The sequence below is a fragment of the Schistocerca gregaria genome, chromosome X (genome assembly GCF_023897955.1).
Source record: "Schistocerca gregaria isolate iqSchGreg1 chromosome X, iqSchGreg1.2, whole genome shotgun sequence".
Classification (NCBI taxonomy): Eukaryota; Metazoa; Arthropoda; class Insecta; order Orthoptera; family Acrididae; genus Schistocerca; species Schistocerca gregaria.
The window spans coordinates 173,720,663-173,744,449 of record NC_064931.1 but is presented as its reverse complement, the minus strand read 5'-3'; the positions used below and the strand labels follow the sequence as shown (position 1 = coordinate 173,744,449).

Sequence of the window (23,787 nt, the reverse complement as noted above, 5' to 3'; positions counted from 1 at the left end):
CAGATGTGTTGCGACCCGTGTATCTACCCTTCATTCGATCCCTGCGAAACTCTTCATTTCAGCAGTATAATGCAAGACCGCATGTTGCAGGTTCTGTACGGGCCTTTCTGGATACAGAAAATGTTCGAGTATTGCCCTGGCCAGTACATTCTCCACATCTCTCACCAACTGAAAACGTGTGGTCAATGGTGGCCGAGCAACTGGCTCATCACAATACGCCAGTCACTACTCTTGATGAACTGTGGTATCGTGTTGAAGATGCATGGGAACTGTACCTGTACACGCCATCCAAGCTCTGTTTGACTCAATGCCCAGACGTTCTGTACGTTCTGGGTACCGATTTCTCATGATATATGCACCCAAATTACGTGAAAATGTAATCACATGTCAGTTGTATAATATATTTGTCCAATGAATACCCGTTTATCGTCTGCATTTCTTTTTGGTGTAGCAATTTTAATAGCGAGTAGTGTACTTTCTGGACAACCCTCGTATAAAACCCCCCAAGAATAGACCTACTGAACAGTCCTATTTTTCAGCGTTATCGTTGCTCAATGCGACAGCTTTACATCACCTTCATGGGAGGGCGTGTGTGCCCGAATGGTACCAATCTACTGGTCAATGTCAGAGCCAACGACATTACTACAAATCAGAGTGTCCGCTCGTTCCCATATTGTAAGTGTCACATCTGTGTGCGGCTGTCCGGCACGCGAGACAATGGACAGGTTTGCAAAACCTTGTGCAGACGCGTACCCAACGACTCACTTCGCTGCCAGGTCTCCGCGCACATTCTAGAAACGCCTTTGAAAAATTGCGATGCTTTAGTTTTCCACCAAAAGAAACTCAGTGAGAGATCTCTACCAGGAACGCGCCTCCGTTTTAGCCGCCAGTTTGAAGGCTATGTACAGCGCCGCCACTTATCGGAACTTCATGAAACTATAGGGGCTAAAGCAGGAATATTCTGCAGTGTCCCACAACAAATTACTCATTTTTTGAACCGATATTGGCTGAGAAAAAAAGTGTTGCATTACTTATTGAACGACCCTCGAATTATGACCTCGAAATGTAAAGTTTCGTAATTAGTTTTTTTTTTGTCAGATATATACCACCAACCCTACTGCACACTGAATACCAAAACACGCCACTTGAGAAACCAGAACAAAATCCCACTGGCTACTGATATAGTGGAGCATCTACATCTAAATCTACACGGATACTCTGCAAATCACATTTAAGTGCCTGGCAGAGGGTTTACCGAACCACCTTCACAATTCTCTATTATTCCAATCTCATATAGCGCGCGGAAAGAACGCCTATATCTTCCCGTACGAGCTCTTATTTCCCTTATTTTATCGTGGTGATTGTTCCTCCCTATGTAGGTCGGTGTCAAAAAAATATTTTCGCATGCGGAGGAGAAAGTTGATGATTGGAATTTCGTGAGAAGATTCCGTCGCAACGAAAAACACATTTCTTTCAGCGATTTGCAACCCAAATCCTGTATCATTTCTGTGACACTCTCTCCCATATTTCGCGATAATACAAAAATTGCTGCCTTTCTTTGAACTTTTTAGATGTACTCCGTCAGTCCTATCTGGTAAGGATCCCACACCACGCAGCAGTATCCTAAAAGAGGACGGACAAGCGAAGTGTAGGCAGTCTCCTTAGTAGGTTTGTTACATTTTCTAAGTGTCCTGCCAATAAAACGCAGTCTTTGAGTGGTTAGCACACTGGACTCGCATTCGGGAGGACGACGGTTCAATCCCGTCTCCGGCCATCCTGATTTAGGTTTTCCGTGATTTCCCTAAATCGTTTCAGGAAAATGCCGGGATGGTTCCTTTGAAAGGGCACGGCCGATTTCCTTCCCAATCCTTCCCTAACCCGAGCTTCTGCACCGTCTCTAATGACCTCGTTGTCGACGGGACGTTAAACGCTAACCACCACCACAGTCTTTGGTTAATCTTCCCCACAACATTTTCTATGTGTTCCTTCCAATTTAAGGTGTTCGTAATTGTAATACCTAGGTATTTAGTTGAATTTACGGCTTTTAGGTTAGACTGATTTATCGTGTAACCGAATTTTAACGCGTTTCTTTACCGCATCGTGCGGTAAATTCATTAGCTGTGTTTGAGGGAAACTACGACGCAAAAATGGATGTTGGGTTGGTGGAAGGGTAAGACAAAAATGCATCTCCGTATGGCACAGTGTCTAAGTGGTTCAACTACTTCCAGTGTAGTCAAATGAATCTGTATGACGAAGGACGTAGTAGACGTTCTCTCTGTAAGATACCGGGAATCACAGGAGAAGTGGATGCTTTTGTGCTCCAAGACCGGTGTATTACAGTCGAGGCGTAGCGGAAAAGTGAATGTTAGTAACAGATAATTTTACAACATCCTGTCCGACAGTTAGAACGTCAGAATGACGCATTCCGTTGATATCAGTGACTTCTCAGACCCATTCACAAAAGCCCTTCGCATCGAAGCAGCAGTAGTGGACATTTTGCAATTGCGTCGTGCCAAGCTAGAGAACTTCTTTTACCACCAAATCACCATGGATAAGTTCTGGGTGTGTCACTATGATCCGGAGGTAAAGGGGCAAAGCAAACAGTGGAAACATGTGGATTCACCACCGCCAAATAAGGCGAAGACTCATCCGTCGTCGGGAAAGGTGCACAGTGTTTTCTGGGGATCCTATGCGTACGGTGCTTACAGATTAAGCTAGTAATAGCAAACTGTTACAAGAGCACACGATCGAAACCTCCTGACGATTATAGGAACGTCTGTGAAGACGAAACGTTGCGAGAAGCTCCCCAAAGGCTTGTGTTTGCTCCCCGACGACTCCGCTTCACGTTCTGTAGAGGTCAGAGTCACACACGCAGATTTTTTAGGTTATCAAATTTTGTCTCAGGTCCCATATTCCTCTGTCATGACAACCAATAGCTTTGTAAACCAGCCGTGATGTTTGTAAGATATAGTGCGTGTATGTGTGGCTGTATAATGTTGTTTCCGTAACGGAATTCCCACGTCTACAAATGATAAAAACGAAGGCGATTAGCCGTCTTGGATGTTTTAATGAACTGTGGCAGCTTGATCGCTCAATATTACCTGATTTTATCTCTCTAACATATATCTATTAAATTACTCAGTTAAGAGGACAAGTGACGTCACAGTTGGTCTTAAAGTACAGGAAATGTAACGCAAACTTATGCCACATCGGGACTCGAACCCGTATTTCCCGCTTTCCGATAGCGGTCGTCTCAACCGCTTCGGCTATACGTGCACAACTAACGGCCGCACCAAACTTCCACATGTCGTCGTCTATATGTCACAACATGCACTCCTAACTTACGTATATTCCCGTCCAGGAAGGACGTATAACGTTACATTGTACTTCGTAATGACACAGGCACCGCTATATCGTGTTCGTAATAGTAAAGTGCCGGTAATAATGTTTATTGATAGACTGAGTTGTACGTCGGCAACTTCATTTTCTTATTCGGTTGTTCAGTCCAGCCACATTAGGGCTTTCAGGGCGTCTGTCTGAAAAGACATCATTCACAGCGTTGCGTGAAGGCAACAGGTGGTTGTATTTCAACGATTTGTGATATAACAGCAATATTTCCTATTCTGCTAGCACTACAATGCAAAAATAACTTAAAATGAGAAAGAATGAAGAATAAACAGTGGAATGGAGAAAAGTGGCAAGCCTTTTCGATGTCGTGGTCGAGGATGGGGAAGATCATGGTGTACTAGTGCCCGCATCTCGTGGTCGTGCGGTAGCGTTCTCGCTTACCACGCCCGGGTTCCTGGGTTCGATTCCCGGCGGGGTCAGGGATTTTCTCTGCCTCGTGATTGCTGGGTGTTGTGTGATGTCCTTAGGTTAGTTAGGTTTAAGTAGTTCTAAGTTCTAGGGGACTGATGACCATAGATGTTAAGTCCCATAGTGCTCAGAGCCATTTGAACAATTTTTGGAGTACTAGTTGGAGGCGATTTAACCTACCAACTGTAGTCTGGGATGTCTATGGATTCGTTGCAGGAGGCACAGACAGACTGTCGTGCGAAATATTTTTGAACACGTTTTCCGAAAACTATCTTGAGCAGCTAGTTTGGCAGCCCACACGCAATGGAAATATCTTAGACGTGGTAACTACAAATAGGACTTATTGAAGAGAAAGAGCTGCGCAAACTGAGCAAGTCATAAACGCGTTAGTCCACCCCTGGCCCTTAGGTAAGCAATTATTCGGCTTGACGCTGATTGTTAGAGTTGTTGGATGTCCTTCTGAGGAATATTTTGCCCAATTGCGTCCAACTGACGCGTTAGATCGTCAAAATCCCGATATGTTTGGAGGCCCTGCCCACAATGCTCCATACATTCTCAAGTGGGGAGAGATCCGGCGGCCTTGTTGACCGAGATAGGCTTTGGCAAGCGTGAAGAGAAGCCGAGAAACTATCACCGTATGCGGGCGGGCATCGTCTTGCTGAAATGTAAGCCCAAGATGGCCATTTCGAGCAAGAAAACGAGTCATAGAATACCGTCGACGTACAGCTGTGCTGTAAGAGTACCGCGGATAACAAATCACTCCTGGTTGTCGGGCCATATGACAGGCCACAGTCATACTCCCACTGCTATCTGGGGCGCCTCGAGACATGTCTTTGGTGGTCATCAGTACTCAGGTCGAATCGGTACTCATCAATGGAGACAATTCTACTCCAGTCAATGATATTCCAGGATTCAACGTGTCTGTAGACGTCCCGGATGACCGGCCGAGGTGGCCGAGCGGTTCTAGGCGCTTCAGTCTGGAACCGCTCGACCGCTATAGTCGCAGGTTCGAATCCTGCCTCGGGCATGGATGTGAGTGATGTCCTTATGTTAGTTAGGTTTAAGTAGTTCTAAGTTCTATGGGACTGATGACCTCAGATGTTAAGTCCCATAGCGCTCAGAGCCATTTGAGTCATGTGAACGTCCCGGACAGCGGTGGGATACCAACCGCACTGCCGCCGGCCATATGGCCCGAGAACAAGTAGTGATGGTGTGGAGTGCCATTTCTTTTCATAGTAGGACCCCTTTGATTGTCATCTGCCCTCACAGCACAGAGGTACGTCTACGATATTATATGCCCTGTTTTGTTGCCCTTCATAGCAAGCCATCTTGGGCTTACATTTCAGCAGTATAATACCCACACAGGGTGAGAATTTCTACTGCTTGTCTTAGCGTGTACCAAAGCCTACCTTGGCCAGCTAGGTAGCCGGATCTCTCCCCAACTGAAAACGTGTGGAGCATTATGGGCAGGTCCCTCCAACCATCTCGGGATTTTGACGATATAATGTGCCAATTGGACAAAATTTGGCACGACTCAGGAGGACGTCCAATAACTCTATGAATGAGTGGCAAGCCGAATAATTACTTGCCTAAGGGCCAGGGGTGGAGTAAAGTGTTTTTGACGTGCACAAAAAAATGGCTCTGAGCACTATGGGACTTAACATCTGCGGTCATCAGTCCCCTAGAACTTAGAACTACTTAAACCTAACTAACCTAAGAACATCACACACATCCACGCCCGAGGCAGGATTCGAACCAGCGACTGCAGCGTTCTCGCGGTTCCAGACTGTAGCGCCTAGAACCGCTCGGCCACCCCGACCGGCTGACTTGCACAGTTTGTAAGCTCTTACTCTTGAATAAATCATCCAACTTTTCTGAAATTGTAATCATTCGTTTTTCTGCGCATGTAAATCACACCAACGTTAAAATTGCAAACGTGATTAATTGTAGAGTTATTGAGCGACTCAGCGAAACATCGAGCCGTCACAGCACTTTTTAGATGAACGTGCTATGCGATTTGCCTCGAGCCATTTACACAAACCACGGAAAACTTAGGCGTGAGGGGCACTCCTCGGCAATGAGAGTGTAGTGCCGCAAGCACTGCATCGCTGTTGTGTACATAGTTCCGCGTAGCCAGCGCGTACACAACTTTCACACTAGAGCCAACACCGACTCAAAGGAAGGCCTTGGCGCTTGTTGGTGACGTCACGTCAGCTAGGCACGGCGAACGCCACGTCTGTTGCAGGCAGAAATGCCTGGGCATGCTTATCACTATAAATCTCTTATTTTTGGACAGAATGTTTGGTATTGTTTTGGATTCTGCAGTTTTATTTAGATGAAAGATTTTCTTACCGTCGTAAAGCTACAAATGAAGAACATAGTTCTGTATTACTGAATCCTGTCGAAACAAAATTCGATCTATATGAGAAGATGCTTTGCCCCATTGAAAGCTTCGGAAATTTTACATTCAAGTAACTATATTTACTTGATCTATTTTGCTATCGAAACTTACACCAAACCCCTTACAATGAACTCGTTTCTTTAATTTACTTATTTATTTTCATTTGACATTGTCACTGGAAGTGTGAACTAATTTACATGTGTAAATGTCCAACTGTTGCCAGTCATTAGATTACAGTCGTTTTGAACGAAAGGAATTCTAAACAGGAAACAAAATAGCTTCATACATCGAAAATACTGCTGAGCTTAAACTTTTTTAAACATGCACATTAGAAAAGATAAATATTCCCCTCTTGCAACTGAAAGGAGAAACTTTATAAGATAAAAAAATGTTATTTAATAAAACAAGTATCTCTCTTTTGTCTCTTCTTCTTTCCCACACCCCCTCCCCCAACATGTACAATCGCAAGATATTTCATTAACATTGAGTGCTCCTCACCCCATAGTCAACCAAGATACCTAAAGAAGAGCACCAATATGTTCACAGTTTCTTGTAAAAGCAACCCAGTACAAACTGAACTCCCTCAGATTTACAAATAAGGCAAAGAAGCACGAGTTCTGTTGCTGCTGGACCATGAAGTTGTTTTTGTAAGTCAATCCTTAAAATAGGTGGAAATTTGACTTCAGGAGTACACTATTTGTTAAGAAGTGTAATGAATTGCACAATTAATTGATTGCAGAAATCTCTCAGAACAATGTGTGTTGCACAATTACCGCCAATAGTTTCACATTCTCCTGTGTCAAAGAGGGAGACACCACCATTATGAGTTTACCTGCAACAGACCTGGCGTTCGCCGTGCCTAGCTGACGTGACGCCACGAACAAGCGCCGAGGCCTTCCTTTGAGTCGGTGTTGCTAGAGCGCACCCCGCTAAGCACAACAGCGCAGGCGCAGCGCTCGTCCGTCTCCGCACTACAAGATGGCGCTGCCATAGAGACGGACCAAATTCTGCTTCCGCCGATCCGCATATTAATATGTAACGCAGCGAATGAGATTGCTGCTAACGTAGAACCTTTTCTCCTAGCAGATCACACTCGCGTAGTGATACATGAACGCGCGAGGTATTATAACGAGTGTACAGACCTCCGATTAGTCAGTCTACATTTGTCTGTACCAGTCTATAGTTAAGTTTCAGTCGGCGCCTAATAAGATTACTATATTCCTGTACATAGCTATGAAGAAACATGTATAGACACTTTTGTCAAGTATCAGAGATATATTAACGTACCAGTACCAAAGGAACTTCAGATTGTCAGTTGTAAATAGCATTCAGAACCTAGTTACGTAATTTATTATTATAATAAATGTGTGTGAAAATTAATCAAGTTCTGTTTAAAGTTGGTCACCGTCAATCTGCTACTCTAAGCGTGCAAGTTGCATTTCTATCGTCTGACCCAACGGCAGAAGATAAACACGCCACGATAAGACCACGAAACATATGGCTGAGACTCGCCTACTTCGTTAGAGCGACAGGTCAAATAATCTGATGGTGTGTGTACTGAAGATCTTACAGTGCGCACACCACAATCGCCACGCTTGTTAAAAGAAAATGAGTGGTGTTACTCTACGTCTCGAATTAGCCACTTATTTGTTGTAGCGAGAAATATGTGAAGTGGCTAGGAGACGCACCTCAGAACTAAAGGTGACTTGCGGCAGGTGCAGGCGGCGGCGGCTGAGGTCTAGCGACGCGGAGGTGGCGCCGGAGCAGTCGGTGGCCGGCCTGGCGGGTGCCGTCGCGGGGGCGGGAGAGGGGGCGGCGGCGGCGGGGAAGCCGCTGGCTGCCCCAGACCCGGACACCAGCCCGTTCGGGGACACGCGCCGGTACACTTCCAGGTTCAGCGTGTTCCCGCACGACCTGTGGGCAGGCAGGCACACCGTCACTTTGCTGCGCTCTTTGCAGACACCTATGCTATGGAATATGTAAAAAGTAATGTCAACAGATTGTTTCTCGTTAATGGGCTACGACAGTTCAAATCACAGCCCTCAGTTTTGCTGTTATTCTTTCAACGAATTTTCAGCCCTTTACCATAGACTAATATTAATTTTGCGTTCCTGTAACTTATTATTATTATTATTATTATTTTGCACCACACATCGTGAAATGAATCACAATTACCGAGATTGGTAGAAGTGAAGTAATGAATTAGAATTTCTGCCAAGGTCAGAACTTGAAACCGAGCTTCCTGCTTTGTAAGCAGATGTGCTGCCCACTACACCATCTTGGCAACGTGGCTGACACACCTGCAGAGACTACCCCGGTCCCATGCCCTCCCTAACACAAACTTAGATACTTTTCCAGTATCTGAGAGATTCGATAATACTGACGATATAAGAGGGGGAAATGGGCTGACATCTGAATTGAAGTTTGTGTCACGGAGGGCATTCGACTAAAGTAGTCTCTGTAGCTGTGTCAACTATGATGCAAAGATGATGTAGTGGATAGCCTATCTACTTCGGAAGTGGGAGACGTGCAGACGTGCAAACAAAAGAAATGCGATTTACAATACAAAAACATAGAGGTTAAGGTCTAATGCTCTGTGTAACAATTCGTATTAAATAAAGACAACACTAAACACAAGCTTCGTATATGACTGAAAGCTGAAAGGATACAAGCGAAATTCACCATACGTTCCACAAATCGTTTTGGGCTTGAATGCTGGGACACAAAAAAATTAGTGTCTTCCAGCATAACAACATAAATCTTCAATGATTGCTACATGGCTTACTCCTGTAATTAATGTGCTGATACAAATGTTTCAATTACAACGTTCTCAGTTGCAGCGTCTCGTACTGGCTTAGCTGCACTGCAGTACAGGCCATTCAGTATTATCATCAACACGTTGTTCTGTAGAACACAGTTTAATTTATTTTAGTACTAATGTAGGAAAGAGTGAACAATTCACAAAATATATGACAGCTCTATTCTTTGAAGCGTGGATGGATTGTAATGAACTTTACAAATTTACTTCCAGCGAATAGAGTGTATCCCATGAAGATGCCATTGACACTTTTTAATTATGGAATGTAACTAAAGTTATTGTGCCTCTGTAATGTGAGGCCCTAACACAGGAATGGTAAACTACCAAAACAGATAAGTAAACGAGTAATTTTTGCACGTAAGAAGATCGTAATGATGCTCTAAGAAGGTAGAGGATAATATTCTAATGTTTATGAAAATACCAATAACAAGAAATAATGGTCCATTCAAGTTCCAACCCACGGACTGTGTAGAACAGTATGCCAGCAAAAAGTGGTTAAGGTTATTGCGAGGTGGCGTACACGTGTCGCTGCAGCGCTCTCTCTAGCGTGATAGAAGGATCACCATTACATCAAATTCAGACAATGAAGAGCTGTCAGACGAAGTGCAAACGTGAAATCAAATATCAGTAACAACACCACACGAAAAGTAGCAATATCGGTCCCTGAGTTAGGTGGAACGGGACGGAATGATCGATCCCTGGGAAATGGATTTGTCATAGCTTGACAGTTGGGCTCGTACGAGGCATTGTGCTATGACAGTAATGCATGTGTTTAATCAGTCGTTAGAAGAGGGTCGTGCGCGGTGACGAGCGGATAGAGGATTACGCAGACTGATCACAGGGCATTGTCACTCCAACGCTGTCCGCATAATTATAAATGGCAGTACACATTCGTACCAGGGACAAAGGGTAAAGGTACGACTGAACTATGGAGAAACGAACAGTGTGGAAACAGGAAAGAGCACTCCGTCTTCAGACCACAAGTGGCCCATCCGTACCATCCGACCGCCGTGTCTTCCTCAGCTGAGGATGCGGATAGGAAAGGCGTGTGGTCAGCACACCGCTCTCCCGGTCGTTATGATGGTTTTCTTTGACCGGAGCCGCTACTATTAGGTCGAATAGCTCCTCAATTGGCATCATGAGGCTGAGTGCGCCCAGAAAAACGGCAACAGCGCATGACAGCTGGATGGTCACTCATCCAAGTGCCGGTCACGCCCGACAGCGCTTAACTTCGGTGACCTCACGGGAACCGGTGTATCCACTGCGGCAAGGCCGTTGCGCCAAATAGGAAAGGGAGTAAGACAAATATGTTGTCTGTCGCCAAGTCTCTTCAACCTGTATGGAGAAATGCTGGCGAGAGAAGCGCTGAAAGAATGTGGAAACTTCAAAGTAGGAGGACGTCTCATCAACACCATCAAGTATGCAGACGACCTGGTACTGCTGGCCAAAAATGAGAGACAGCTGAAACACATGATGAACAATTTGGTGGAAACGGGAAGAAAATACGGCATGGAAATCAACACTGAAAAATCAAAAGTGATGCGCATATCAAAACGTGAGAAACACTTAAAGATAACTGTTGACAATCGGGAACTGGAAAATGTGAATCAGTTCAAGTACGTGGGAGGTTTCATCACAAAGGATGCCCACTGCACCAACGAAATCCGAGCAAGGATCGCCAAGGCCAAAAGCTGCTTTCAACAAGAACAGAACTCTGCTGACCAGCATGTTCAGTTTGGCATTGAGGACAAAACTGATAAAGTGCTACATTTGGAGCATTGCACTGTATGGTGCACAGACATGGACCATGAGAAATAAGGAGAAAAAATACTTAGAGAGCTTTGAAATGTGCTGGAGGAGAATGGAAAATATCAAGTGGACAGACCGCATAAAAAATGATGATGTACTGCGAAGAGTAGGAGAGAAGAGAAGTATTCTGCGCACAATTCTTCAGAGCAAGGCCAACTGGATTGGACATGTACTTAGACACCAGGGACTCATAGATGATGTCATCGAAGGGAAACTCAGAGGAAATGCAGGACGAGGAAGAAGAAGAATTCAACATCTGGACGGCATGAAAGATGGAAGGAGATACAAAAGACTGAAGGAAGAAGCTGAAGACAGGGAACAGTGCAATCAGACATTCTCCGTACGAAGACATGGACCTGCCACTAGGCAGAACACTACATAATAATAAATAACAGATTCGTTAATAGTGGTAGCTTAACGTTGAAGCACAGTAACGCGTGAGAACCTGTCTGCGTGGACGATTCTAAGTTGTTTGCTGTCAGATGGAAGCCTGTTACTATACCGATTTCCACTGTCCAAAACCTAAAAACGCCTCAGACTACAATCTAAGCCGTCAAGGGAGTGCTCAATGGGATTATGTAAATAGGCAGTGTTTTATTGGAAGAGTCCCTGTTTAGGGTAACCCAGAGAGACGGCCGTGAACATGGTCTACTCTTCCGTGGTAATCGCAGTTTGGTACTGGGCAATACTGAATTGAGTGGGAGACCATCTGCAAACCAATCAGATATCTGAACCTGAAGTGTGGCCCTTCCTTTACCACATGCCGAATTTTAGCTGGACACGCCAGGCAACATGTAGTGTGGAATGTATATGCCTTCTTCGAAGACTGTCAAGAAATTTAGTCGTTCACTGAGCGCATGCAAGATATTTAGAGGCTGCTATTGCATGAGGCTCTCTAATTTAGACATCATATTTAGATCAAAAATCTAAATCATTTATGTTCTATTATGAAGTCAACTTGTGATATGAACTTCATTTCAGTCGCCTAAGGGCTACAATACCGTAGACAGTAAAGGAAGATAGTTGCGAGAACTGTCGCACAACTAGCTTAGAGTCTCATGCGTCCATGTTCCTGACAAGAATAACGTACAAAAGAATGTAAAAGAAAACTGAGGATCTACTATGTGACAATCAGTTTGTCTTCGGGAAAGCTAACGGCACCAGAGAAGCCATTATGACGTTCCTCTTGGTAACGGAAGTAAGACGTAAGGAAAATCGAGACACGTTTATAGGATTTGTCAACCTAGAAAAAGACGTTCGACAGTGTAAAATAGTGCAAAGTGTCCGAAATTCTGAGGAATATGGGAGTTATTTATAGGGAAAGAGAGTAATAAACAATACGTACAAGGACAAAGATGGAAAAATAAGAATGGAAGACCAAGCACTAAGTACTCCAATCAGAAAGGACGTAGGAAGGTGGTGTAGTCTTTTAACCCCGACTATTGGATTTACACATCGAAGAAGCAATGACGGAAATAAAAGTTCAGGAGTGGGGTAAAAATTCAGGATGAAAGAATATCAACGATAACATTCGCTGATGACATTGCTATCTCAGTGAAAATGAGAAAGAATTGCGGGAAGTAAAGAAAATAGAATGAACAGTGTAATGAGCATGTAATGTGGACTGCGACTAACCGAAGACAGACGAAAATAATGAAGAGCAGCACAAATGAGATTAGTGAGAAACTTAGCACAAAAATTGGTGATCACGTAGTAGATGAACCTTGGAATCAAAACATAATACGACGGACGAAGCAAGAGAGGCATCAAAAGCTGACTTTCACAGGCAAAAAGCGCATTCCTGCCCAAAAGAAGTCTACTAGTGTCAAATATTTGATTTTATTTGAAGGAGAAATTTGTGAGAGAGTACTCTATCTGAGAAAAAGTATCCGGATACCTATTAGGGGACATTTATACGGCGTGTGTCCACACTTCTTTATGATGACTTGGACTCTGCTGAGGGTTCTTTCAGTTAGGTGATTTCCTCAACGGCCGGAACCAGAAAAGGCAGTGATACAGGACGCCAGGGTCTGGAGCGAAGTCGACGTTTCAACTCATACCAAAGATGTTCCATTGGAATAATCGCTCACCACGAGCTAACGACTGGATTACTTGGGACATGTAGAGGTAAATATTTGTGTAGAAAAATTTCGCGTAGTGAGTATTGTTAATTAGAACTCTGATTAATGAGGTCGAGCTTGAAACACTGGAATAGTACGTATTCCCTATTCCAGCAAAGTGTTTAAGATGGTTGCCCACAAAAAGACTGACACTATTAGCTATTACAGAGACAGAATAAGTAAAGAAATCCGAATCGCTGATATGCTTAAAGTATTTAGAGCTTTATTGGTTTTCTATAGGCCTATTTCGGCTACAGTACCACTTTCTAGCTGCCTGCGATTAACACATGGTTTCGTTAACCTTTGTATTTGTTCTTATATATAATTATTGACAATATTGGGCGATTATACAATATTACTTACATCTAGCTGTTTTTAACGTCCATAAAATATCGATTGGTGCTGTCACTGTCTAGCTTTTTTGTTGTTATGACTTACAGCGAGTGTGTTTATATGAAATGGCAGCTATACTGTCATACCTCGATCGTTAATGTTGTTGTAGACGAGAATTTTTGGTGGCTATGGTCTTTTTGTTCTGTTTACAGGGTTTTGGTTGTTGTGACTTGATTATGTCATTGTGGTAGTACAGTTGCCACAGTCATATAATAATGCCACTTATAAGTCATTACAAGCAAATAGTTAGACAGTAACAGCACCAACTGATGTTTTATGGACGTCAAAAACAGCTTGAAGTATGTAATACTGTATAATCTCCCAATATTGTCAATAATTATAAATACTAATAGAAACAATGGTTAGGAAAATCGTGTATTATTGCAGGGAGCTAGAAAATAGCACTGTAACGAAGTAAACCTATCACAATACTATAGCGCTTGAAACATTTTAAGCATAGCAACGGTTCGGATTTCTTTACTTATTATGCCTCTGAAAGAAATATATTGCGCTGCGGGCACTCAAGAATACAAACTATTAGCTTTCTCACTGTTTTCCTAGTGGCAAATGAAGTCTGTTTTTACTATAAGTTTCCTTCATATTAATTTACAGAGCAAAATATACCTGCTAGCCTACCAAAAACACTCAAACGGGAACTTATCTGGATAGTTAGAAATTCCAAATCTTTTTTTGCAAAACTGACGTGGCTGCATGTTCATTATTTGACGAAATTTAGCTGTGTGTGTGTTTGTTTTCAAATATTTTAAGGTAATGTACAAAATTTTTGATCAGTTTGTACATCTGAAATGTACGCACCGCAGCAAATGCGACACGAGGGTTATCTTACTTCCTCACATGCCTAACTACTTTTGTCTGAGAGTTAAATAATTAATTTGTAACGTGGTGTTTGTGCGCCCTCTCTGTCCCGCCCGCAGCCAGTTATGGAACATTATTCGCTAATGTGCGGGACTGGCGGTACATCGTGTTCCCGCCCCCCTGGAGACCTATAAACCCGCAACAATCACAGCGGACCGCAGCACACACGCTGGGACACATCGAGTCCCATAACTACAAATTACCAAAGCGCAGTCCGTATCCACGCCGACAGAAATAAAGGGAAAAAGAGAAGAATTACCGTACGGCCTCAAAACATACAGGCAGAATCACCACTGCATTGCAGCATACAAGTGTACACGAATAACCACATTGCAATGGTGTAATACAGTGGATCCTACTATCTGAAAGTAATATTCTTGTCTTTGTTTATATAAAGGACTGGCACAAGCGGAGTACGTTACTAACGCCAATGATTGGTTTCCTATTGACGCCATACTTTATCGAGTAAAACAGAAGTGACATCTGGCGTTCCCCAATTAAGTGTTGTTGGTCCCTTGCTGTTCCTAATCTACAGGGTGCTCCATTGATACTGATCGGGTCAAATATCGCACGAAAAAAGCATCAATCGAAGAAACTTCAAAGAACGAAATTCCTCTAGCTTGATGGGGGAAACCAGATGGCGCTATGGTTGGCCCGCTAGATGGCGCTGCCATAGGTCAAACGGATATCAACTGCGTTTCTAAAAATAGGAACCCCCATTTTTTATTACATATTTGTGTAGTACGTAAAGAAATATGATTTTAGTTGGAACACTTTTTTCGCGTTGTGATAGATGGCGCTGTAATAGTCACAAACGTATAAGTACGTGGTATAACGTAACATTCCGCCAGTGCGGGCGGTATTTGCTTAGTGATACATTATCCGTGCTAAAATGGACAGTTTACCAATTGCGGGAAAGGTCGAAATCGTGTTGATGTATGGCTATTGTGATCAAAATGCCAACGGCAGTGTGCTATGTATGCTGCTCTGTATCCTGGACGACATCATCCAAGTGTCCGGACCGTTGGCCGGATAGTTACGTTATTTAAGGAAACAGGAAGCGTTCAGCCACATGTGGAACGTCAGCACGACCTGCAACAAACGATGCCGCCCAAGTAGGTGTTTTAGCTGCTGTAGCGGCTAATCCGCACATCAGTAGCAGACAAGTTGCGCCAGAATCTGGAATCTTTAAAACGTCGGTGTTGAGAATGCTACATCAACATCGATTGCACCCGCACCATATTTCTATGCACCAGGAATTGCATGGCGACGACTTTGAACGTCGTGTGCAGTTCTGCCACTGGGCACAAGAGAAATTACGGGTCAATGACGGATTTTTTGCACGAGTTCTATTTAGCGACGAAGCGTCATTCACTAACAGCGGTAACGTAAACCGGCATAATACGCACTATTGGGCAACGGAAAATTCACGATGGCTGCGACAAGTGGAACATCAGCGACCTTGGCGGGTTAATGTATGGTGCGGCATTATGGGAGGAAGGATAATTGGCCCACATTTTATCGATGGCAATCTAAATGGTGCAATGTATACCGATTTCCTACGTAATTTTCTACCGATGTTACTAAAAGATGTTTCACTGTAAGACAGAATGGTAATGTACGTCCAACATGATGGATGTCCGGCACATAGCTCGCGTGCGGTTGAAGCGGTATTGAATAGCATATTTCATGACAGGTGGACTGGTCGTCGAAGCACCATACTATGGCCCGCCCGTTCACTGGATCTGACGTCCCCGGATTTCTTTCTGTGGGGAAAGCTGAAGGATATTTGCTATCGTGATCCACCGTCAACGCCTAACGACATGCGTCAGCGCATTGTCAATGCATGTGCGAACATTACGGAAGGTGAACTCCCCGCTGTTGAGAGGAATTTCGTTACACGTATTGCCAAATGCATTTAGGCTGACGGGTATCACTTTGAGCATTTATTGTATTAATGTGGCATTTACAAGCAATCACGCTGTAACAACATGTGTTCTCACAAATGATAAGTTCACAAAGGTACATGTATCACATAGGAACAACCAAAATAAAATGTTCAAACGTACTTACGTTCTATATTTTAATTTTAAAAAAAACCTGTCTGTTACCAACTGTTCGTCTAAAAGTGAGAGCCATATGTTTGTGATTATTACAGCACCATCTATTACAAAGCGAAAAAGTGGTCCAACTAAAACATTCATATTTCTTTACGTACAACACGAATATGTAATAAAAAATGGGGGTTCCTATATTAAAAAAAACGCAGTTGATATCCGTTTGACCGATGGCAGCGTTAATTAGCGGGCCACCCATACCGCCATATGGTTTCCCCCTTCGAGCTAGACAAGTTTCATTCTTTGTAGTTTTTTCGTTTGATGCTTATTTCTTGAGATATTTGGCCCGGTCACGATCAATGGACCACCCTGTATACATAGTGAACACTAGGACCGCATATACACTCCTGGAAATGGAAAAAAGAACACATTGACACCGGTGTGTCAGACCCACCATACTTGCTCCGGACACTGCGAGAGGGCTGTACAAGCAATGATCACACGCACGGCACAGCGGACACACCAGGAACCGCGGTGTTGGCCGTCGAATGGCGCTAGCTGCGCAGCATTTGTGCACCGCCGCCGTCAGTGTCAGCCAGTTTGCCGTGGCATACGGAGCTCCATCGCAGTCTTTAACACTGGTAGCATGCCGCGTCAGCGTGGACGTGAACCTTATGTGCAGTTGACGGACTTTGAGCGAGGGCGTATAGTGGGCATGCGGGAGGCCGGGTGGACGTACCGCCGCATTGCTCAACACGTGGGGCGTGAGGTCTCCACAGTACATCGATGTTGTCGCCAGTGGTCGGCGGAAGGTGCACGTGCCCGTCGACCTGGGACCGGACCGCAGCGACGCACGGATGCACGCCAAGACCGTAGGATCCTACGCAGTGCCGTAGGGGACCGCACCGCCACTTCCCAGCAAATTAGGGACACTGTTGCTCCTGGGGAATCGGCGAGGACCATTCGCAACCGTCTCCATGAAGCTGGGCTACGGTCCCGCACACCGTTAGGCCGTCTTCCGCTCAAGCCCCAACATCGTGCAGCCCGCCTCCAGTGGTGTCGCGACAGGCGTGAATGGAGGGACGAATGGAGACGTGTCGTCTTCAGCGATGAGAGTCGCTTCTGCCTTGGTGCCAATGATGGTCGTATGCGTGTTTGGCGCCGTGCAGGTGAGCGCCACAATCAGGACTGCATACGACCGAGGCACACAGGGCCAACACCCGGCATCATGGTGTGGGGAGCGATCTCCTACACTGGCCGTACACCTCTGGTGATCGTCGAGGGGACACTGAATGGTGCACGGTACATCCAAACCGTCATCGAACCCATCGTTCTACCATTCCTAGACCGGCAAGGGAACTTGCTGTTCCAACAGGACAATGCACGTCCGCATGTATCCTGTGCCACCCAACGTGCTCTAGAACGTGTAAGTCAACTACCCTGGCCAGCAAGATCTCCGGATCTGTCCCCCATTGAGCATGTTAGGGACTGGATGAAGCGTCGTCTCACGCGGTCTGCACGTCCAGCACGAACGCTGGTCCAACTAAGGCGCCAGGTGGAAATGGCATGGCAAGCCGTTCCACAGGACTACATCCAGCATCTCTACGATCGTCTCCATGGGAGAATAGCAGCCTGCATTGCTGCGAAAGGTGGATATACACTGTACTAGTGCCGACATTGTGCATGTTCTGTTGCCTGTGTCTATGTGCCTGTGGTTCTGTCAGTGTGATCATGTGATGTATCTGACCCCAGGGATGTGTCAATAAAGTTTCCCCTTCCTGGGACAATGAATTCACGGTGTTCTTATTTCTATTTCCAGGAGTGTATTTCGGACGAGGGAGGAACTATCGGTATTTGCAGTACACAGATTCTGAGACGTTAGCGAAATTACAGTTATTTACAACAGTGGCAAATTTTGAAGTGGGATAATTGGTATTGACGGTAAAATCCTGAAAGTAGCGTAAATGATAATATCAGTGGTGTTTGTTGCAGGAAGGTAGTGCACGTAGTTTATGGGTTACCGTATTGTGAACATTGTAAACACCGACAGCTGTGTGTTCCATTTTATTGCTCAGATCAGGGCCAACCACGGCGTGCGTGCTAAATGTCACACGCGCAGCGTGTGGAAGCCGTGTGCGGGACAAAGCCCGGCCTTTTACTCGGCTTTGCTCGGTCCTCCTCGCAAGTATGCGGAACGGCGCGACATTTCATTTAGCATTGCAATGCGGCATGTTTCAGTCGTCAAAACTCTTTGAGTTAGGCTGAATCGTGGTGTCACCGCTCTTTACCCTTTTACCACTTATTAGTGGAATTAAGGACGTTCGGCCACTCCCGCCTGATGTTCGAGTTCTCCCTCGGGCATGGGTATGTGTTGTTATTAGTGTAAGATAGTTTAAATAATGTGTAAGTCTAGGGACCGACTACCTCAGCAGTTTGGTTCTTTAGGAATTCACACAATCGAACATTCGAAGGACGTTCACAGGTTCAGTGGCAGTTTGCACAAAAATGGCAGTCTAGCAGAATACTCAGTTCACATAAGGGACGGGTACAGCGTATATCCTATGGAAAAATATTAAAATACCATGCAGAAAGAATTTAAAGATTTAGGTGATAGTGAAAGAGCAAAAAATTACAACGATCGACAGCGGTATTCATTGTTCTGCACCACATCTGCTAACATTGCAGGCATGGAGCATGTGAAGAAATTGTTTGTACGAATAGTAAAATTTCTGGAGTGGCACTCATTATTCCACTGTCATTTGCAACAGTTTTCAATGGAACTGTATGAAGAGTATAGAGACTTCTTATATTACCTCAAAGTACGTTGGTTAAGTCAAGGGGTATGCCTAGAATGATTTTTCGATTTAAACTCGCTATTGTTGAATTTATGAAGGGAAAAGTAGCGCAGGAAATAAAATTAGAACATCTGGAATGGATTGCAGACTTCGCATTTTAAGTGGACTTGACTGCACACTGCCCACAGTAAGACATTGCCAGGTCACTTCTTTCTGATTTCATGGGGATGAATTTAAAAAGAAAATCTCGTACGAGGAACACATGCTGACAACGACAGTCCCGGTTCTAGGCGCTTCAGTCTGGAACCGCGTGACCGCTACGGTCGCAGGTTCGAATCCTGCCTCGGGCATGGATGTGTGTAATGTCCTTAGGCTAGTTAGGTTTAAGTAGTTCTAAGTCCAAGTGGACTGATGACCACAGCTGCTAAGTCCCATAGTGCCCAGAGCCATTTTATTTTGGACAACGAGAGTCCAGTACCCTAAGCTCACTGATGTTAAAGAAAGCGCGAGATTTGGAGAATTTTTTGTGGCATTGAAAGAATTACGAAGACAGTTTCACAAAGGTTTTGAGAGCATTGTGAATGTTGCAGGTTGCACTTGTTTTAAAGGTGTTATCGAGACTGTTTGGTGTTTCAGTTGAAAGCGCCCCCGCGCACGTGCCAATGCAACTGATTGATCTGCAAGGTAAATCCAGTTTTAATGACAAATCTTTTTACGTAATAACTGTCCAGGACGTTTTCATTGCTTTTCTGTAGTAGAGTCCCCATAATGAGGTTGTAAAGGTGATACAATATCTCGATCGACATATATTTGTGAGAGGAACTTTTTTTCTATTATGAAACTAAATAAGTCACAATTACGTGTCAATTTGAGCTCGAAACACTGTGAAATTTTCTGCGTCTGGTGATATGCCAACAGTCTGTACAAATAAAAATTATATCTTGTAGTCAGCTCGTCAAAAATAATTACATAATAGTGAAAATTTATTTTGTTTGTTATTGTGTGATAGCGGACGCAGTAGGACATGTTTGGAAGATGATATTTCCCGATGTGAAAAAACTGAATACGCTCATGGTTTGTGGTGAATGTAGGAAGTATGCCGTTCGTTCATATATCACGAACGCAGAAAGATTTCCCAGTGGACGTCAACCTCTTCAGCCACTTCATCTTCTTCAAACAATACAGATGATACGAAAGTACGTATTACTGCGGCCTGCGTTGCGTTTTCCTATGAAATGCTAGAACGTGCCAAGAAGTCGTTGCATGACAGACCGCAAGCTTGTATTGACGCGGGTGGTGGTCGTTTTGAGAAGAGACTTTGAGGATACATTGATTCTTTAACGTGTCAGACCCCACAGAGATGCTGTGTTCACCTGTGTTTGTCTTTCGTTTGACCTAGGAAGTGTCCCACTGAACAACACGACACCTCCAGAGACGTATTAACATATGCGAAGGGCTGCACATACGCACACATATGATATTCACATTCGTTTGTGCTACCACATGAAGCAAACAACTGTCGGTATTTAGATTGTTCAATTTGCGATATCTCGTAAACTACAAGCGCTAGACTCCTGCAACGCACTATTGATATTGTAATTTATTTTACTTTTTCTTGTGGTACAGCCAACAGGCATTTTCCATTGGAATATATGTACCTTTTTTAAAGAAATACACATTTGAATCTCGTAACAATCAGCGTATGAGCTGCAAAGGTGGACACCTACCTACCACTTCAATCAGTGAAATCCGCATATCAATTGCTTCTTCCATTATCAAAATATCTGCGGTGCAAGTTTTAGGTGATTCAACGTGTATAAACGATTAAGAGGACAATCTGAACAGCCCACTTAGATTGTTTGCAAAATAATTTAGATATAACGTAAAAAGATTTGCCATTAAAACTGGAATTACCTTGCAGATCAATCAGTTTGATGCGAAAAGTGAAAACTGACTCTAAATAATAAAAACGTGAGGTCATTCACATGCGTACTAAAAGCAATCCATCAAATTTCGGTTACAAGATAAATCACAGAAATCTAAAGACGTCACAGAAGTTATAGTGCTGGATGACTTGACACGTGGGACTAGTTTGTGTTATGGACGACAATTGCAAGTTAATCGAAGAGCAAAACAGTATTACTGCCAGATTTGGAATCTAGGACGAGAGTATTCATTCATCCATTGGGGTTCCGCAGACAATGTGTAACAGCTACTCCTTTGATAATGAAACTGTATACAAACAAATGGCTTTAGGATAGCTCGCAGTGTTGGCGTTGGCCATCTGATAAAGAAAGGGGTTTCTTAGAATGTTAGTAGTATTTTCTGTTTTAAGAAACAGATGTGCGATGCATGTCAAAGTCTTTGAACCCATTACCTAATTGCACCGACAAGTATTTAAGGTAACGGTGACGTTGAATGTTATGGAAATACGATAAGTTCAGTAATTTACTCAGTGTAATTATGGGTTGTCCCTAATAAGCTGATAAAAACTACACAGACAATTTAGTGACTCAAAGCGACGCAATTACTTCTGTAGTAATAATAATGATAATAATAATAATAATAATAATAATAATAATAAAGTACACTCCTGGAAATGGAAAAAAGAACACATTGACACTGGAGTGTCAGACCCACCATACTTGCTCCGGACACTGCGAGAAGGCTGTACAAGCAATGATCACACGCACGGCACAGCGGACACACCAGGAACCGCGGTGTTAGCCGTCGAATGGCGCTAGCTGCGCAGCATTTGTGCACCGCCGCCGTCAGTGTCAGCCAGTTTGCCGTGGCATACGGAGCTCCGTCGCAGTCTTTAACACTGGTAGCATGCCGCGACAGCGTGGACGTGAACCGTATGTGCAGTTGACTAACTTTGAGCGAGGGCGTATAGTGGGCATGCGGGAGGCCGGGTGGACGTACCGCCGAATTGCACAACACGTGGGGGTTAGGTCTCCACAGTACATCGATGTTGTCGCCAGAACGGCGGGAGGTGCACGTGCCCGTCGACCTGTGACCGGACCGCAGCGACGCACGGATGCACGCCAAGACCGTAGGATCCTACGCAGTGCCGTAGGGGACCGCACCGCCACTTCCCAGCAAATTAGGGACACTGTTGCTGCTGGGGTATCGGCGAGGACCATTCGCAACCGTCTCCATGAAGCTGGGCTACGGTCCCGCACACCGTTAGGCCGTCTTCCACTCACGCCTCAACATCGTGCAGCCCGCCTCCAGTGGTGTCGCGACAGGCGTGAATGGAGGGAAGAATGGAGACGTGTCGTCTTCAGCGATAAGAGTCGCTTCTGCCTTGGTGCCAATGATGGTCGTATGCGTGTTTGGCGCCGTGCAGGTGAGCGCCACAATCAGGACTGCATACGACCGAGGCACACAGGGCCAACACCCGGCATCATGGTGTGGGGAGCGATCTCCTACACTGGCCGTACACCTCTGGTGATCGTCGAGGGGACACTGAATAGTGCACGGTACATCCAAACCGTCATCGAACCCATCGTTCTACCATTCCTAGACCGGCAAGGGAACTTGCTGTTCCAACAGGACAATGCACGTCCGCATGTATCCCGTGCCACCCAACGTGCTCTAGAAGGTGTAAGTCAACTACCCTGGCCAGCAAGATCTCCGGATCTGTCCCCCATTGAGCATGTTTAGGACTGGATGAAGCGTCGTCTCACGCGGCCTGCACGTCCAGCACGAACGCTGGTCCAACTGAGGCGCCAGGTGGAAATGGCATGGCAAGCCGTTCCACAGGACTACATCCAGCATCTCTACGATCGTCTCCATGGGAGAATAGCAGCCTGCATTGTTGCGAAAGGTGGATATACACTGTACTAGTGCCGACATTGTGCATGCTCTGTTGCCTGTGTCTATGTGCCTGTGGTTCTGTCAGTGTGATCATGTGATGTATCTGACCCCAGGAATGTGTCAATAAAGTTTCCCCTTCCTGGGACAATGAATTCACGGTGTTCTTATTTCAATTTCCAGGAGTGTAATTTGTGCAAATATTTCAATTGGACGCGACTTCGATGACCCGCGTGCCCATAATCAACACCACTAATACTAATGTAGAAACGGGAACTACTGTGTAACGTTGAACACGAACCAAGTGTCGTTTCAGGTGAATCTTCATATCACTGATAAGTGATCACTGATAGGTGAAAGACAGAGTGAAAAATTTTCGTGGTCCAACCGGGATTCAATTCCGCAATTGCGGGTTCCAAGACTTCACCACTAAATAATTAGACCCGACATCGCTGTGGTATTAAGTTATGCAATTACGGTGAGCTAATTGTCAAAAAAAGAGACAGTATGTAAGTAAGTGTTAGATTTGTTGCAAGTATTCTGAACTGCAGCTCACTATCGATATCATCAGAAGAAAGATATTACCGTGATTCTGTAAAAGACGTTCTTTTCAAAACAGGGTCATTCCTGATTCACTGTCGTTTTGCTGCATCGTATCTCTAAAATGGCTACGACGTGGAGCTATAAACCGTAAGCTGATTCCAACTCATTTTAAATCAACTGCTTGCACAAACACCTAAGGCTTTCCTGTGGAGGTCCATGTGTGCTAAAAATACCATTCATTATTGCTATGTATGATACAGTGTATATGCAACACTATAAGAAATGGCCTGAATGACCTAATCTGATATATTAGAAAATGGTAGGAAAATAGCGAGCTAAG

General features: G+C 44.5%; 1 protein-coding gene across 1 annotated transcript in view; it reads right to left on the bottom strand.

Annotated features, from left to right (window-relative positions):
* The window catches only part of LOC126298975 (uncharacterized), a 974,877-nt gene that overhangs the window by 402,876 nt on the left and 548,214 nt on the right, over positions 1 to 23,787 (bottom strand). The window contains exon 7 of the mRNA XM_049990596.1: positions 7,906 to 8,131. Within this exon, the coding sequence (XP_049846553.1) occupies positions 7,906 to 8,131 (226 nt within the window). The remainder of the gene's footprint in view (positions 1 to 7,905; positions 8,132 to 23,787) is intronic.